General features: G+C 36.5%; 1 protein-coding gene across 3 annotated transcripts; it reads right to left on the bottom strand.

Moving 5' to 3' along the window:
* Nucleotides 1-5,479: 5,479 nt before the first annotated feature.
* Nucleotides 5,480-17,149, bottom strand: LOC137653805 (uncharacterized). 3 transcript variants are annotated; one of them, XM_068387465.1, is made up of 3 exons: nucleotides 17,055-17,149; nucleotides 12,792-13,463; nucleotides 5,480-6,778 (listed from the first exon to the last, which is right to left on the bottom strand). In XM_068387465.1, exons 2-3 carry the CDS (start codon nucleotides 13,419-13,421, stop codon nucleotides 5,498-5,500), a joined length of 1,911 nt encoding a protein of 636 aa, XP_068243566.1. In that variant the 5' UTR covers nucleotides 13,422-13,463; nucleotides 17,055-17,149; the 3' UTR covers nucleotides 5,480-5,497. The 3 variants fall into 3 exon arrangements, with proteins under 3 accessions (XP_068243566.1, XP_068243565.1, XP_068243563.1); XM_068387464.1 differs by having other exon boundaries at nucleotides 17,038-17,148; XM_068387462.1 differs by having other exon boundaries at nucleotides 16,699-17,141.
* Between the last annotated feature and the right edge of the window lie 377 nt (nucleotides 17,150-17,526).

The following is a 17,526-nucleotide window of genomic DNA, read 5'->3' as shown; positions in this document are numbered from 1 at the left end:
CAATGCAGCACTGTCTGGCCAGTCAAAGGACCGCATAACTCTCTAGCGGTAGTATCTCAACAGGTGGCTGGTGCCCTGGCCATCCTACTACCTACTTTGGTTTCAAATTGGTGTTGGTAATCACGTTATCTGAGGGGAGTGTAGCTGCAGGAGAAAGGCTGAGAATGCATCAACACTAGCAATAATGTGTTTTGCGATTGCGGTCACAGTTACAGGAATGAGTTGAAATCCTGTCTTAGTATGCTTGTTTCTGTACAATGCAACAGGTAGTGTTGCACAGGTGATGATTTGCCAAATGCACAGATACCCCAGTCACAGTCTGCAACTTGGCGGGAAGAATTTCTTGCAAGAGTGTGTGGGATTAGGTTAGTTCTTTCAATGTACCATTTGACTAATCTGGAGACTTCATGGAAGGCTCGCCTTACTTTTCTTGTTTTTTGCATGTTGCAAAAGGCTGTCATTTGCTTATTGATGATTTTCAGTGAAGGTTGAAGTGTGATACTGAATGTCTGGCACATAAGGGCTGACTTGGCCAGGTACTTGGCCTCATCATTGCTAGTGATTCCAGTGTGACCTGGAATCCAATTCAGGATGATCTGCCTGATTAAGTAGATATTTTCAGTGGGTTGTTTGTTGCTGAGAGCCATGGCTCTTCTCGAATCAGTGTGGATTGTTGTATCACCTCCAGGTAGACTAGCCAAGTGTTCTAGGGCTTTGGCAATCGCCACTAGCTCAGTTTGCAGGGCGGAGGCGTGGTTGTTAAGTCTCTAATTTTCTCTGTAGTCTGATGGAGACAACTGCTGCTGCTGCGGCTGAGGGAATATCACAATAAAGTGATCCCCCAGTATAGTAGATGCTGGGGGTGGAGGTGCTAAAGCAGTTCCTCAGTGGCAGAGCTTCCAGCTTGGATGTTTTGTACACCCATTCCCTGGCGGTACCTTAGCAACCCCATGACCTGTTTGGGACCCCAAATAATGACCATCCTGACCCCACTAGAGGTTCCGAACCCAGATCTGGGAACCCATGGGCTAGAGTCTAGTCTCTAGACCAGGCATGGGCAAAAGAATTTTCTTTTTTTTTTTTAATATTTTGGATTATTTTATCTATACCAGTGATCATCAATATTATCATCTAGAAATAACGAAGGAGATGTCAGTTTTATGTAAACTTTCATATTAAGATAAATAAAACAGGAAAGAATTACAAAATAAAGTATACAGTATAATGGGCAAGCTGTGTATTATCACGCAGCCTTCACTCAATTAGATATAGTAAAATGTGGTCCCCAGTTGACGAACAGACTGTTACTCATGCCTGATATAGACCAAGGCCAAGAGAATATAACAGGTCAACCCACCAATCACTGCATTGCAGGCACAGGTGGGCAGGGCCTCTGACTAAACAACACCAATAGGGAGAAGTTGGAACACAGCTGTGAAAGAAGGATCAGCATAGTGACTTGGACCATCACAGTCTTCAGAGGAGTGTGCTTTGGCACCTCCAACCTCTTTTCCAGTCTCAGCCTTGTTCCTGAAGAGAGCCACTACACCTTTGCACTTCAATACACCTCTGACTCGATCTCATTCCCACAGTCCTTCACCTTTACGCCAAAATCTCCTCTTCCTACGAGCAGAAATTAATTCTTATATTTATGGCTCCTTATAATTCTTCCATTTCCTATCAGTCTTTTCTATTTACTAAGACTTGCTGCTATAAATGCTTTTCCCCCACTACAACCCATATTTCTAGTCCAATGTGGGGCCTGATTTGGGTCCTGCCTGTTGTACACTGCAAGCAAAGTATAAGAAATAAAATCTTTTGACTTTATCCTTGGCCTAAGAACATTCCTCATAGTCATGCTTTTTGCTCTGAGCATTGACAACTGAGAGCCATACACAGTACTCCTACTGAGTACCTCTTACTTACTTTCAAGCAACCCTTAGAGGCTAACAATTTTCAACCCCTTTTTAAAGTTATCCTAGGACACTATGACAATGACTAATAACATGCTGTAGTGATGTCTTTGTTAGGAACAACTCTCACTCTTTCCATCAGTTTTCTGTATCTCATTACCAGTCTCTTTAAAGGCCACATGCACAGGAATTTAAAAATGTTTCCTTTTGTTTCCCACTAATAAACGGAAAATAGAGGCTTCCAGTGATGTTCCCCCAATATCTGTTAGACCCACACAGTCCATTACAAATTGAGTGAACCCTATGTTTCTCCTATAGAAGTTACCTCACACCACATCAGACCTCACGTTTGCGCAATGGAAGTTTAGTGCTCTGGCCTGTTCTCATAGGGTTTTGGCCTTGGTCTTTAGACAAAGATCCTAGACTATGGATGTGTCAATCATTTCCGATGAAAGATGAAAGGTGAAGGAGGGTAAATAAAATTGAAACCTAAACTCTGAAGGAAGTCATCAAAGCAATTTCTCAACACTAATGTAATACAAACAAAAACAGCATTAATTTAAAAGCAAAAAGAATAAAGTTGCAGGTTCCCCACCTTTGTCCTAAGGTAAAAACCTTCACTGGAGAAATGATGATCTCCACAGAAGAAATTGGGTTGCAATTGCCTTTACAAGAGTCAAGTAGTTGGCCGTAAATATGTTGTACACCCTTAAGGGTAATTCTAATGTCATATTGAAATTGCTGCCAATGGTTTTAGCAGTTAAATCACTAACTGGATATTTGAGCCTCATGTGAATAATTCTTTTCGCTCATTCATTGAAGTAAATACACTCCAAATTGTTACAATATTCTTATTTTGCACTCACAGTATCTTGTGTAAAAACTGTTCTTTAACTTGCTTTCATTATTTGGAACATAAGTAACGTCTGTGATACTTAATGGGCTTACATAATCTGCACCAGATTTCATGTAAATTTCAAATAGGTTATTTTCAATGAATGGGTTTAGTTGGATTATTAGGGTTGAAACTTTTACGGTATCACTCTTATTTAGTGAAAATGTTCACTACAAACCTCAATACTTGATGTGTAAACTATGTCCTCTTCTCCGTAAGATTAAATACTATACAATATTCTAGAAATTTTATTCCAGCTGTGACTACGTTGAGAAATGAGCTTTCTAATTTGGTGGTTGAATCTGTGAAACTTCTCAGTTCAAGCTTGTAAATGCTTTCATGTTGAACAGGTTGACTAAAGTCTCGTTTAAACTTTTTTAACGTTGTTACTCATCTTAAAATATTTAGTTTTACTATTTTTATAATTTCCTATATACTGTATTCGTTACCCAATTTCTTTTCGCAATTTTCGCAAGAAGGCACTTTCCTTGTTGGAACCCTTAGGCTTGTAGCATCCGGCTTTTTAAACTAGGGTTTCATAATCACAAAGATTTGGCTGTTAAAGCAGGTTGCATTTAAGGAAAGGACGCGAGTCAGTGGGATCTTAGGTGCCTGGAGTAGTGTTTACATAATTCATTAATATAACACATTATTAAGTGCCATTATTGACGTTTGCATAAAATATGACGCCAGAGTATAACCTGTACCATATTTTCACTTTCTCAATTAGTTCCTTTTCCTTAGTAAACTTTAGCAAGAGGCTGCTGGAATAACCTTGGAGGGATAATCCTTATAATGGATTGTTCAAATCTCGTCTTCCAGCAGCCTAAAGCAAAGGTCACACATACTGTGCTGTACGACTTGAGAAAGACGATTTTTGTAAAAGAGAACGCTCTAGCCCTCCCCTCAGCCACACTTATGTTAGATATTCTCTTTCTTTTTAACCGGTACCTTCTACTTATTCGAGAGAGAGAGAGAGAGAGAGAGAGAGAGAGAGAGAGAGAGAGAGAGAGAGAGAGAGAGAGCTTGTCAAGACTTTGCAGTCAATGTAATAGGACCTATGCACTTATATTAGGGAAATTTCACTGACAACTTTCAACGCCTCAAAAGCGTCTTTCCCTTCCTCCGCACTCGCTCTACTCGAGAGATTTCTTTTCTCTTTGGATTCCTTATGACTATTTATAGCACAGGCGAGAAACAATTCCTCTTTCTGTATTGCATTCTTCTCCTGTATTCATCTGAGGGTTCTCCTTTACATAATCATAATAGGAAACCTTTTGTATAATTTCTCGTCTATATCAAACTTTAATATATTCGCTCGAGAACCTTCCCCATTTTTTCCTTTCAATAGGATTTCTGATGAGAAGCTCTTCATTTTCTGATTAGGCTACTTACAAGTTTTGACACCTGGAAATTAATTTATTCACTAAAAATATAACCTTTTACTTATCTGGAAAAAAGAAGTATAATAGTTCATCCTCTAGCGGAACATACATGATGTAATAGGTAGATTCTAAGAGATATCGTTTGGTTTAAAAGTTACAATTATTGGTTGTCAACATATACAGATTAGCCTTCATTTAAATAACCACAGCGCTAAGCATCGCTTTTGAAGTAGGCTATTAATATAAAGCAAAGCAGCAAAAAAGAGAAAAATTTCAGCTTCATTGCTAGTGTCTAGACACTGATGAAGCCATCCATTTGAAAAGCATATCACTTGTTAAGTTTCAGCTCCCCCTTTAAGCATTCTAGTTTACAGTAAATCCCAAGAAAAACCCTCTGAATATCACCCCTCATGACGTTACATCATCTAATGCTGATCTCTTGGTCAAAGGACAACTAATATATTCTCTTTTACAACCAGGCATTTAAATAAGCAATCAAATTGCAAGGCACTGGCTTGTTTATTAGAAAATGGCCCATAGTTAAAGGACATCTTCTCCCCTTTTAGTCGCCTCTTACGACATGCAGGGGTTACAGTGGTGGTACTCTTCATCCCCCAAACCACAGGGATCTTTACTGAGTTCTATTTCTATAGACAAATAATGTAGAGCTGCATAACTAATATCATATTTCCAAAGCTATTTGTTATGTGGACCATTAGCTAGTGCACAAGGTTTAAAATTCATGTCGAAACTTACTGTGTGAAGCACTATTGCTTTGTGGTTTACTTGATTATCTTTTATGAGTCTTGGGATTGTGGGTGTTAACAGGAAAAAATATGTATAGTTTTGTGAAAAATTCATTTTGAGTGTTTTCAAGTCTTGAATACCATGTAGACCTGAATCTTTATTTGATAGGAATTATTTCAAACAGGAGGGAAGGAAAGAGAGAAATTCCACATTTATGGTTTTGAGATCTATGCCTACACTGGTATTAAGAGTGCAAAGCAAGTTTGCAAAATTAACTTTGAATCTATGATGAAAAATCTTTCTACAGGTCTGTCTCTACCATTTAATTATTTAAAAAAAAAATGTAACCAATATCAAGTCCCCTTTTAAGCAAGTCTTTAGATTTGGAATAAGGTTAGTTAAAGTGCTGCTTTATAAAAATATTTATTCTAGATATACTGGATACAAGACATCATATGCTCAGTAATTTACATAGTAAATACAATGAAATTTCAAGGGAGATTTTCTTGAGCAATGATTCTATGCATACCTTTAACATGTGGCATAAAGGAAAAAAATCACCCTGAAGAAATGCTCTCTGCTTCAGATTTGACTGAAATGGGTGATGGCGCATCCCAATAACTAAAATCATCATCGAATTCTTGTTTATCAATTGTGATATTCAATAGGCTTTGATTTTCAAAATTGTAGACCTCATCAGGTTGTTCGTTTACAGCAGCTGTCATCCCGGGGCTATCTTCCGGAAAAGTATCAGGTTGTCTCATTACAGCAGCTGTCACCCTTAGGCTACTCTTCTGAGGGTTTTGTACTTGAATCCTGTCTTTGTTATGCTCTTCAATTTTAGAAGTTTTCTTTACAGAACTTGATCTCTCACTTGACTTCTTATTTACCATCGCAGTCGCTTCTTTTCTGGTGCTATTGTCCATATAATAATCATTAGTTGAGCTTTCTTTTACTGAATTGTGTATTCCAAAGGTAGGATCGTCACTGGCTTTTGTGTTTACAACACTCTTTTTCATGCTTACCTCTTTTTGTTGCACCTTGAGGCGTTCTTGAACAACTAGGTTATGGATTACCATTTGAAGATTTAAAGCATTTTCAATAGGTAACTGTTTTAATTGTAAGGCAATATATCTGCCAAAAGCATCACAAGTGTTTGCCTCTTTTTGATCTTTACAACTTTTCACAAAAGCTTCTCCAGTTCCTAACAGACCCCCAGGCTCGTTATAAGACTCATTTCTTCTTCTTTTCCTTTTCCCATAAGTATCTAACCCAGAAAATTGGCTGTTAACAGTAGCAAGTTCCACGGGTCCATTATTGTTTGTTGACAAAAATTCTTCTTGTAAAGAATCTCTCTGACTAGCCACCTTAATTTCTTTTATTCGTAATTTATCGTTAGTTGCTGTCATATTACTTTCTTCAACTGGGATATCCTGATCAGAACATAAATGCGAGAAATCTGTTGGCTCTTCTTTAATTCCTGTTGCTGAAAATAATTCCAATCTTGTAGAATCTGAATTGCATTCTTGTCGTGAATCATTCTGAAGAGGGTGCATACTATCTGTAACCAAAGCCATTACTTGATTGGCACACACTGATTTCTTTTTGTGTTTTCCTGAAAATATAATTGATCCTTGACTCTCCGATGCTGTGAGTGATCCCTCACTCTCTGGTCCTGAACAGTGCAGTCCTTCTGAATCTCTAGCCATCAATCCTTTAGTGGGTGATAATAAAAGTTTCTTTAGTGAAACATTGGGTAGAATTTGCCTGTTGCCAGCAGAAAATGAAATATCTTTCGAATTTTGGTTCTCGTCTTCTTCTTTGTTCTTCCCAGTGACCTAGAAATGGAAAAGATGAAACAATAAAATTACTTTGACAATACTTAATTATTACTAATTTGATAAAATGTCATATCATTAACAATATTAATGCTTATCACAGATAAAGGTAAAGGTTATGTATTCTTACTTATAGCTTTACCGTAAGGATATAAATCAGTAATATCATGCAATAGTAGAAGAAAGCCAGAGAGGCAAGTATTTGATCATTAATCCTTAACAAAATACAATTAATACCAGATTAACAAACACCTCAACCTCTCACATATTTCTATCATTACCTTGGGGGATAACTTCACATTGCCTCAGAACCTATATATTTTTAGCCTGCATGTTAGATACAGGAGTACGTACTCAACATAGCAACAATCCTAAAACAATTCCGTCACCTTTTAGACATAAAGCAAATATAAAATTCACAAGAAAGTTTGGCCATGGTCTTGACAACTCTGTAATATACCACGATTTAAAACACTCTAAACAACCAGTGTTGTTTAACCAAATAGCTTATCAGATACAAGGTACCAAACCACATAGGTTCAATATAGTATTATAGCATTATACCTACTTGTTTCTCCCACTGACACTTCAAAAGGATAGGCTTCTTAATGGTGTGCTGAACGACATAGGTTCAATGTAAGAATAAAAATCTTCGACCTCACAACAACATTTTTTTTCTAATAGTCTTGATATATACTGATAATTCCAAATTTCATTGAATTATTATTGTTATCATTATATTATCTGGCAAGTTACAACCCTATTTGGAAAAGCAGGATGCTATAAGCCCAGGGATCCAACAAGGAAATACCCCAGTAAGGAAATGAAATAAGGAAACATAATATTGTGCCCGAGTGTACTCTCGAGCAAGAGAGTGGAAGACTATGGCACGCAGTCTATGGCACTGCCCAAGAATAGAGAACAATTGTTTGATAACTTTTAGGATTTGAATCATTAAAAAAATACATTAATTGAGGGTCATAAATGATAAAACTTTTTCTACTTAATTAAAAAATCAAACTTTGGAGATCCCTTGCTGACAATGATCTCATTGCATTGTGAAATCCTCCAATACCATAATAGAATTTTGATAGATGTTGCAAGACAGACTTCTACCTTCCAAATTTTGATGGAAAAGGTTTCCATCTACTGCACCATTCTTCCCTTCCTCGTTTAATACCAATAAAAGTGCTTTGATGCAACATCAGTGTCATAGAATTTCTAGTGTTAATGGCTTTGGATGGTAGGTGAAATGTTAAAACGTAACAACGTTTCCCTTTAGGAGTAAATGCCGAGTCTTTATTGTATTGATAGTTTTTACCAATGTTATGTATTTTCCTACCAAAAGGTTGTCCAAACCCACCAACGTGATTGTTAAAGAAAAAAACGCAGATATAGATGAATCCTTAAAGATTGAGAGTAAATATTTGGACGAAACTCAACAACAGCTTTAAATAAAATCTAACATGAAAACCTTTGCTACACCCTGTATGGTATGGAGATTGAATACTATCATTTCATCATTGGGATCAATGGCTCTGATGTAGGACTGCACAACCCCTCTCATCCAACAAAAGGGAGCAGCAGACGGCCAGACAGAAGTACCCACAGAGACAATTCCTAATATAACATGTACAACATTAGTCAAGGTATGCAAGTCCAGAATGGACTGGTAAGTCATACTAATGCACATAAAAAGCAAGAGCACCACACCATAGAGCTCATAATTTGTCATCTATTGAGGAAATTCAATTTCGTCAACAGTTTCAATAAACATCTTTTACATATAGTAGGTTAAATAAGTTTTTTCCTATTTAATTGGCAAAGAAATAAAAAAATCACAGGAAGGGGGAATTAAAAATGAAAATAAGTAGAGTTGATTACACAGTTGTGAAAATCTAAATGTAGGCTACCATTACACCACCATGATGTATTTCTAACAAAATCATCCAATCTAGATTCCTGTGCCAAAATAAGGATCCGATCAGTCGTTGATTCCACTGCCAAAAGCCCAAAAACAAGCAAGCTATTTTGAAGACACTTAAATGAATAGGCAATTTCATAAACAAGTCAGCATTTCGATAGAAAAGGAATCCCTAAATCTCATAGTCTTCAACATTGTATACTACAAGAAAGGCCAAGTGGGTTTACTCAGCAATTGTTCTTTTGCTTTGTCACTCACCTAACTGCTATTATCTCCTGGGTAGATGCAGTTCCTCCTCCAGAATGAAATTCTTAACGAAAAAAACTTTGGCTTTACATGCTTCCACCATTCCACTTGTGCTTGTGAATTTTGGTGTTAATTGCGACAGTCCAAAGACTTGTCTGACAGATGTTCAGGGAATTTGGGGTATCATGACTAGTAAATGATTACTATGATCTTGTTGTACTACTGGCAAATAGATGGCTATGATCTGAAAAGTGAAGTACTGTCAAGTGGAAAGAGTTAGAGACATATTTAAAAGCCCTCCAATACATTTACCTTCCTAAACATAATTGCGAAGGTTATGTTTTGATAACCGTGTGTGTATTTATTTGTTTTTCATGTCTGTCTGCATTTTATGATTCGCATGACTCAAAAACTATTTGAACGAATCTCATGAAATTTCGTGGGATGATTGGTCATGATCCAAGAACAATTTGATTAGATTCTGTGAGTGGTTGGGTCAAAAGTCAAGGCCAAGATTATGAAAATGTCAAAAAACTTGCCATATCAGCCAATTTTTGTCTGATTTGCATGAAACTAGTGTCAAAATTTGCATAATTCAATTGCTGTTTTTGTGATATACAACATGATATAGGTAAAGGTATATGCTTTATCAAGTGCCCGTTCTAGTTACTGATGTTTTCAGGCTTCCTCAAAACAAGAATTAGAACTTCTTTCTGTGAAAGTGAACAAAAACTGTAAGTAACAGATTCACAGATGCCACAAAAAAACAAAATGATTGAATCTTAATGAATGGTTATTTCTCCTCAACATCCCTATTACGGGAGAATCCGGAGCCTAAACTGTCATACATACATGCTATATATTATATAATTTTTTGAGTCACAGTAATTATAGGAAATACAGCCACTCATAAGCTTTCAAGGTTACTTCCTAATACTACCTCAATGAATGGCCTCAAATGCATGTTTTATGTAACTAGCCAATTTCTTATGCCTACCCATTCACCACCTCCTGGCTTAGGACAACCCAGTTCCTCAAAGATCGGACACAGACTGGCTAATATTATTTATTATGTTTAATGACCTGCTTCCTTCAAAGCAATAATATGGACAATGGTCTCAAACTAATGATGTTTTTATTCCATTTGAGGGTTAAAGGGATGGGAGATACAAAGAAGTGTAAAAAGTCTTGTGGTGCATAGCAGGAAAAAAAACTTCCAACCTTATCGAAAAAATAATGAACACTAATGCTTGGTATTACAGTTACTGTCTTAATTTTACTACAATGTCAGACTTCTTTGTCTCATTTATTTGTTATGGGGATGGGTGGAAAATTTGTCCTATTGGTATTCTATGTTCATTATTGATATTGAGCAATACTCTACAGCCTTTATTGGCAACAGAAACTATATGCTTCATGACTGTTACTTCTAGCTTTAGTATGGAGATTTGTAATGGGCCAAAAGCAATACCTTGAGGAACAGCAGTTATCCCATTCCTATGCTCACTATGCTCCCCATCAACAACTCTTTGCAATCTATTACTTGCAAATTCAATAATAATGCTAATAAAAGACCCATCTACTCCCAACTGTTTAAGTTTGTAAACAAGGGCCTCATGATTAACATTGTCAAAGGCAATACTAAAATCAAAGCCAATCATATGCTTCCTGACCTCAATCAAGGGATTTCTGAACAGTATTGGAAATTGTAAGAACCACACCACATGGTCCAAGACCTTTGCAAAAATCAAATTGCAAACTAGGACACTAATCATTACCTTCAGCATTCCTATTTAGATGTTTTGTCAAAAGATGCTCAAAAATTTAGCTAGTATGGAAGTTATGGATATTGGGCAGTAATCTGCAGAACTAGAGCTACAACAAACACATTTACCTACAAGTGCAAAAACAACCTCTTCTTGAAGAAAATAAACAACTAGTTCAGAGCCAAGAAATCAGCAGACTATAAAAAACAAAGGAAAGTAACCATTTGTGTCTACCCCTTGTAAAGCAACGGCTCTATCTCATTCTCTCTCTACCACACTGATAATAGAAAAACCTGTTTAAGTATGCCATTTCATGTTTTATATCGCTAAAAAAATTTTCATTGTTATCATCAATCATTTGTTAATAAACCAGTCATGTCCAGCCAGTCTTTCTGTTCCGACTTAGTCGCAGCTAGCCATATTTGTGACCCCTTTCTGATTAGCTGCACAAATGTGCCAAGCTGTGACTAAGTCTTAACAGAAAGACAGGCTGGACATGTTTGGTTCATTAATGGGGCATTGCAAGCTTATATACAAATGACAGTTGAGGATAACAATGTCATAAAAACTTTAACAATATGAAACATGCAATGACAAGTTTAACAGGTTTTCCTATTGCTAGTGCAGAGGAGAGACAATGTATGAGCCTGTACAAAATGCACATGCATTACACCCTCCACAAGGATCAAAGTCCATCAAAATTGTTTCAGTTTTTCGGGACTGAAATGCCTAGTTAATTTGACCTCAGGAAAACAGAAATTAGGAACATTGAGTTTCTCTTTGTCATGCTTACTGTCAAACACATTAGTCAAAGGGGTTGCCTTTGCCTTTGAAAAGTGAGGGACAGAGCCATCTGATTTAAAAAGAAGGAACTGTTCTGCCTACACAAAACAGTGCAGATTTAAGGATAGCCCGCCACTTTATGTTCCTGTGTTGTACCAAAAAGGGTTTCTTTTATGGTTAAATTTTATTCCTTTTTAATTGAAACAAAATTCTCGGAGCAACAGCTCTCAGCTGAGCATAGTTATTCAATGTCACATCTGATCTGTTACCTTTCCAAAGATTATAGGTCTCCTGTTTCTCCAAACAAGCACATAAACAATCATCATTGAACCAAGGTTTGTTTTCACTCTGTATTTTAACCCACAAGAAGGGATACACCTATCAATTATGTTGACCAATTTCTCATTCAAGGGAACAACAGGCACAAAACTTTTGTATAATAGTTAAGAGTAATGTTCCATTCATACAATTAATTATGAAGACTATTGCAATTGTTTTGCACTAATTGATTACTACATAAGGATTTAGAAAACATCAGTGCTTCATCTCGCTTCTTCATTTGAGTAATTACCTTTTACAAGACTATCATTGTAAATTTTGCTCACTTGATAGCATCCATAAATGTTGCCTTATCCAAATTTTAGTTTGTACTGTCTTATTTTTTTATTAATTTCTGTTGTGAGTTTTTAATTAGTAGAATTTCACTGTAACTGTGTTTCTCTCTTGCATTTCCACCATCTTATTCCTTATTGTCCTAATTCCTTTCAGTTAATCTCAATCCTCTGTCTCTACATGCAGAACTCTCTCCTACCATCACCAGACAATTAGATACTGGCCTGTCTCCACTATCGAGCAAGTTCGATAGGCAAACAGTGATAACAGATCACAAAAGGCAGCGAGGATGAAGATTGATGACCTCAGAAGCAGAAAAACAACAGGAAGGGATCTAGCCACAAACATTCCCATCAGATGGACTGTAGCCCACAAATACGGGGCTTATATATAGTTGTCAACTAATATCACATAAAGGTTTGTGCTTTGTGGGGCAGTTCCCTGAGAGTCAGACAGGAGAGCTGTTTCACTATGCCAAACACTGTGGAGAAGAATAAAATAAGCTTGTGTGGGATAATTCTTGCAGGAAAGGGTGTAGCATCACCCAGTAGTTATGAATCATTGTAAATCCATAATGTTGAGGAAAGAAAACTTTACTGTATTTGCAATAACCTAATATGTATAAAACCACACACGAGAGAGACGGTTTATTGCATACCTGGCATCATGAGACACCACTTACCTCATGGTCAGAATGTTCTACCACAGCTTCCTTGAAAGTGTCAAGATTGATGTTTGACGGAGATGTCCTCATTGTGTCACCATCAGTAAGGAAAGAAAGGTCACCAAAGCACCAACATTTAGGGCTGTAAACATCGTCTGTCAAAGACCCTGACTTGCGCGAGTTTTCTAACTGTCGCATTTCCCGTCTGTATTGACTTCGAAGAGTATCTAGTTTCTTTTTTATATCCTTGATGGTAATATTGCCATGCTTCTTTTGCAATTCTGTTTTTATTGCTGTTAGTGCTGCTAGACGCATTTTTCTGTTCTTATAATCAGCACTCTTAACGTTCCACAAACAAGACTGTTGGCGGTACATACTAATTAGCCATGTGGTATCTTTCCTGGACCAATGAAGGTTTGAGGATTCATTACTACTAGTAGAAGGATGGCCAGGCACAAAAATATACACAGCTTTGACTGGGGCGCCTTCTGTTGCACTTTTACAGTCTGGTGTCTCTCTTCGAATTTCCGATGGCACCATATGATGAGGAGTATTTTGAAACAAGGTGGGAACAGCATTGTCTTTAAGATATGGACGCTTTAATTTTGCAGTAATTCTATTTCCCGTTTTTTCATCAACAGCAGACATTTCCCTTACAATGTCATCAGGATGGAAATGCTGTTCACAAACCTGTAAGTACAATGATATAGGATACAGGAAACGTGACAAGTAGTGTATAAGATATATAATTATAATTATCAATTTCTGAGATCGCCTATTTATTTGTACATTTTACTGAAAGAAAACATTTCATATTTGAAAAGCTTTAAAAATTCATCCCGAAATCTTAAGGTTGTATCGGTTTCTCCATCAGTCTTACTTGATTTTAAAAAAAATAGTCTTGAAGCTACCAACAATAGGTGGCAATTCAAGTGTATATATTGTTTAAAAAACTGAAATCACATGATACGTAATATATATCATTAGAGGCATATATATAGTGAAAATTGGTAATTGGAATGTTAGAACCATGAATCAGATTGGGAAGTTACAGCAAGAGAAGAATGAATTTATGAAATATAGTTTAGAAATCTTGGCCCTAAGTGAAACACATTGTAATGAATTGTTAAAGAAACCTTAAACCAAATATATATATAGGAAGAACAGATGGATTTTGAAGAGATAAGGTAGGAATGATGATGATGCCAAGAGCAAAAAAGGCATTGAGTGGAGAGCTATAAGTAGTTGATTGTAACTTGCAAAGTTTGAATCAAAGCAATGCAATATGAGTATTATAGTTTGCTATGAACCAACAAATGATTCCCCTAAATGAAAGAAAGATGAGTACTATGAAGAACTGCAGAGTGTAATAGATGAGATCCCAGAGAGAGAGAGAGAGAAAGAGAGATGAAAATTAGGATTGGTGACTTCAATGCTCGAGTTGGAAAGAATAATCAAGGTATAGAGAATGTGATGAGTGTTGAAGGTCTTGGCGAAATTGCAAATCTTGTCACTGGGAGTATTATTTTCCAGCACAAGGACATCCACAAATATACTGTACATAGACTTCATCATGTGGCAATTACAAAAATCAAATAGATCACCTAGCCATTAATAAGGAGAGAAGGACAGAAATGTAAGAAGCTATAGAGGTGCAGACATTGGTAGTGATCACCAGCTACTCATTGCCAAACTGAAAATAAACCTGAAAGGGCCAAACAGAAATGTAGATAAAGTAACTAGGTTCGATACAGATAAGTTTCTAGGACATGAGCACTGGGAAACATTTGCAATTGAATATAAGAGTCAATGCGCAGTCTTAGAGACGTTTAGAGACAAAGAGCAGGCAATTAATGAAGAATGGTGTGATATTAAGAACATATATCAGTCACTTGATAGTGAAGTTTTGGGACATACAGTTACAATGAGAAATCCATGAATGCCAAATGATATGTTGGATATTATAAAAAGGACACAAAGACAGAAATTGATTGTTGATAGTTTTTGAGGAAGTAATAAAAATTACAAAGTAGAGCATACTAAGTATTCCCGTATTACGTGTGAGGCCAAAAGAAAAGCAAGGAATAACTGGAGAGAATATTTAGACAGGAAAGCAGATGAGGCTGACAAAGCTATGAATTCAGGGAGTGGCTATGGTGTAAAAATCTCTCATGCTTCTATAAATGAAATCTCTAAGGTGGAAAGAAGAAGCTTATACCCATCAATAAGCAAGATGGATCTGTTATACAGTAACAATAGACGATGAAATAAGGCAATACTGGATGGAACACTTCAGTGAGGTCATGAATAGGAGATATGAAGGGAATGATTTGACCGATATACATGAAGCTGATGAAGACCTTGATGTGTCCATAAATGAATTCAGTGTTTTGGAATTGGAAGCTATCATTAAAAAATTCAGGAGATGGAAAGCCCATGGTTACAATGAAATAACTGCCGAAACGATATTGACCAAAAATGAAGTGACCCCCTGTATACCTAAAAGATTATTTTATAGAAGGTGGCATGAAGAAGCAAAACCTGGTGAATGTGAGTTAGAAGTGTTGAGAAAAAAAAAAGACATGACTGATCGCAATGAATAGAGGCATCACGCTTACATCAGTTGTCATGAAAATATACAGTATTCTAGAGAAACTAAAGAAAAAGATTAGTGAAAAGGTGAGAGATGAACATGAAAGATTTAGAAAAGGTAGAAGCTGTGCTGACCACATTTTCATTTTGAGACATGTTATACAGCAATGCATAGAATATAGATATCCACTTTTGATGGGATTTGTGGACTATGAAGAAGCATTTGATAGTGTGCATCGGCCAATTTTGTGGAGAGTCCTGTGTTATTATGGAATTCCTCTTAAATATGTAGTAAATTTGATTAAGTCTTTTCAGGAACATAGCAAACTTAATGTTAGTGGAGTCCTATCAAATGACTTTCCAGTGAAAAGCGGAGTACTCCTAGGGAATGTGTTATCACCTATGCTGTTTATCCTCCTCAAGGTTTTGTAACATGTAGAACAGCTGGGGATGGTAGAAAAGGATTGGACTGGATTGGTAATAGGAAATTAGCTCACCTAAAACATGCTGATGACGTTATCCTTATTAGCAGAACACCACATGATTTGCAATGCTTGCTTACCAAAATGCATGAAATATCCCAGGAGGTTGAGCTCAAGATAAATAGAAAGACAGATGATGAGAATGGTATATGCAATGGAAGATGAAATATCATTAGATGGAGAAAGGATTAATGAGGTAGTCATTTAAGTATTTATAAACTATGATCTCTAATACTGTCTTTTTAGAATTAGAGTTCAATGAAAGTTTGAAAAAAGCAAATCAGACAATGACTAATCTGAAATGACTAAGTAAAATTTGGAAATCAAATAGTATGAAATTACATATAAAAATCAGGCTACAGTATATTTCAATTTAGTGAACTGTATTACAGTATGGACATGAGTCATGGTATGACAATGAAACAATATCCAACAGACTTGGTAAAATTGAGAACAAAGCCCTCGGAAGAATATTGGGATTTAAACAGAACAGGATTAGAAACGATACTGTAAGAGATTACTCAAGTGCCCTATGTGGATGAGATCATGGGGAGTGGTAAATAGAGATAGATTGGGTATGCTCTTTGCACTTCCCAAGAGAGATAGGTCACCTAACGTTTAACTGGGCTCCACAAGGCACACAGGCCTACATGGTTGAGTACTATGAGACATGAAGTAGATGATAAATGAAGTATTGATTTAAAAGCTCCAGATAAAGATTACTGGCGAAATCTAACTGAGGTCCTTAGTGTCAATAGGCGTAGGAGGAGATGATGATGATATGATCAGAGAGAGAGAGAGAGAGAGAGAGAGAGAGAGAGGGGGGGGGGGGTAGCAAGCTATCAACATACCCGATGATTTGTACTAGGATGAAAATCTTCTCTTTGGATGTTTTTAACCCAGTTTTTTCTCACTTCTTCATTTTCAGGAAACTTAAAAATATTAACTTTAGGCCCATTATTATAATTTCCCTTACATTTGGGAACACAACACTTGAACGGCATCGCACTTTCAGGTAGAAAACACTTGATAAACCACTGCAACACTATGGCACATCAAAAGTTCTATTAATGTTTTATCTTCACATCTTTTTTTCAAATTCAATTATATTTTCAAATTGTCACTTAAATTCACTAATATATCAATTTTGTTTTTACTTCGAGTAAAAAAATGTGTCCAAGCCACATTACCTTACACCGTCACTCACTCGGGAACACTAATAGTCGCTAGCCTACATTCTCTGCGTCATAGGGAATTTTAAATGTCCCCGTGAATGGCCTTGCCATCTCGGTGGTTGCGCTGCCACTCACCCTCCTCGAGTAGGTTGCCATGCAGGTCAACCCAAATTATTGTACGGCGCTGGCCAGATTATGGTATGTCACTTGGAATTATGTTCCCTATATATTTGAGTTATGGTACATGACATGGTACACTAGGTCCTAATTTATAATTATAGATATGTTAATATTATGTATAGTCTTATTCTAAACAACATACAGCCTCTCTCTCTCTCTCTCTCTCTCTCTCTCTCTCTCTCTCTCTCTCTCTCTCTCTCTTTCGATGATGATGATATGACTATCATAACATGATAATATCAAATTGCTTATAAGAATATATTTCCAAATTTTATCATACATATATATATATATATATATATATATATATACACACACACACAC

Source organism: Palaemon carinicauda, chromosome 1, assembly GCF_036898095.1.
Source record: "Palaemon carinicauda isolate YSFRI2023 chromosome 1, ASM3689809v2, whole genome shotgun sequence".
Lineage (NCBI taxonomy): Eukaryota > Metazoa > Arthropoda > Malacostraca > Decapoda > Palaemonidae > Palaemon > Palaemon carinicauda.
This window is presented reverse-complemented; position numbering and strand designations above follow the sequence as displayed.

What these genes read in the sequence shown, in the direction of transcription:
- LOC137653805 (XM_068387462.1), bottom strand. Translation starts at nt 16,851, where the DNA reads ATGCCGTTCAAGTGTTGTGTTCCCAAATGTAAGGGAAATTATAATAAT. An exon ending in ATCCTAGTACAAATCATCGG is followed by an intron (nt 13,464 to 16,698) that starts GTATGTTGATAG and finishes TTGTACTTACAG; the next exon opens with GTTTGTGAACAGCATTTCCA. An exon ending in TAGAACATTCTGACCATGAG is followed by an intron (nt 6,779 to 12,791) that starts GTAAGTGGTGTC and finishes TTCCATTTCTAG; the next exon opens with GTCACTGGGAAGAACAAAGA.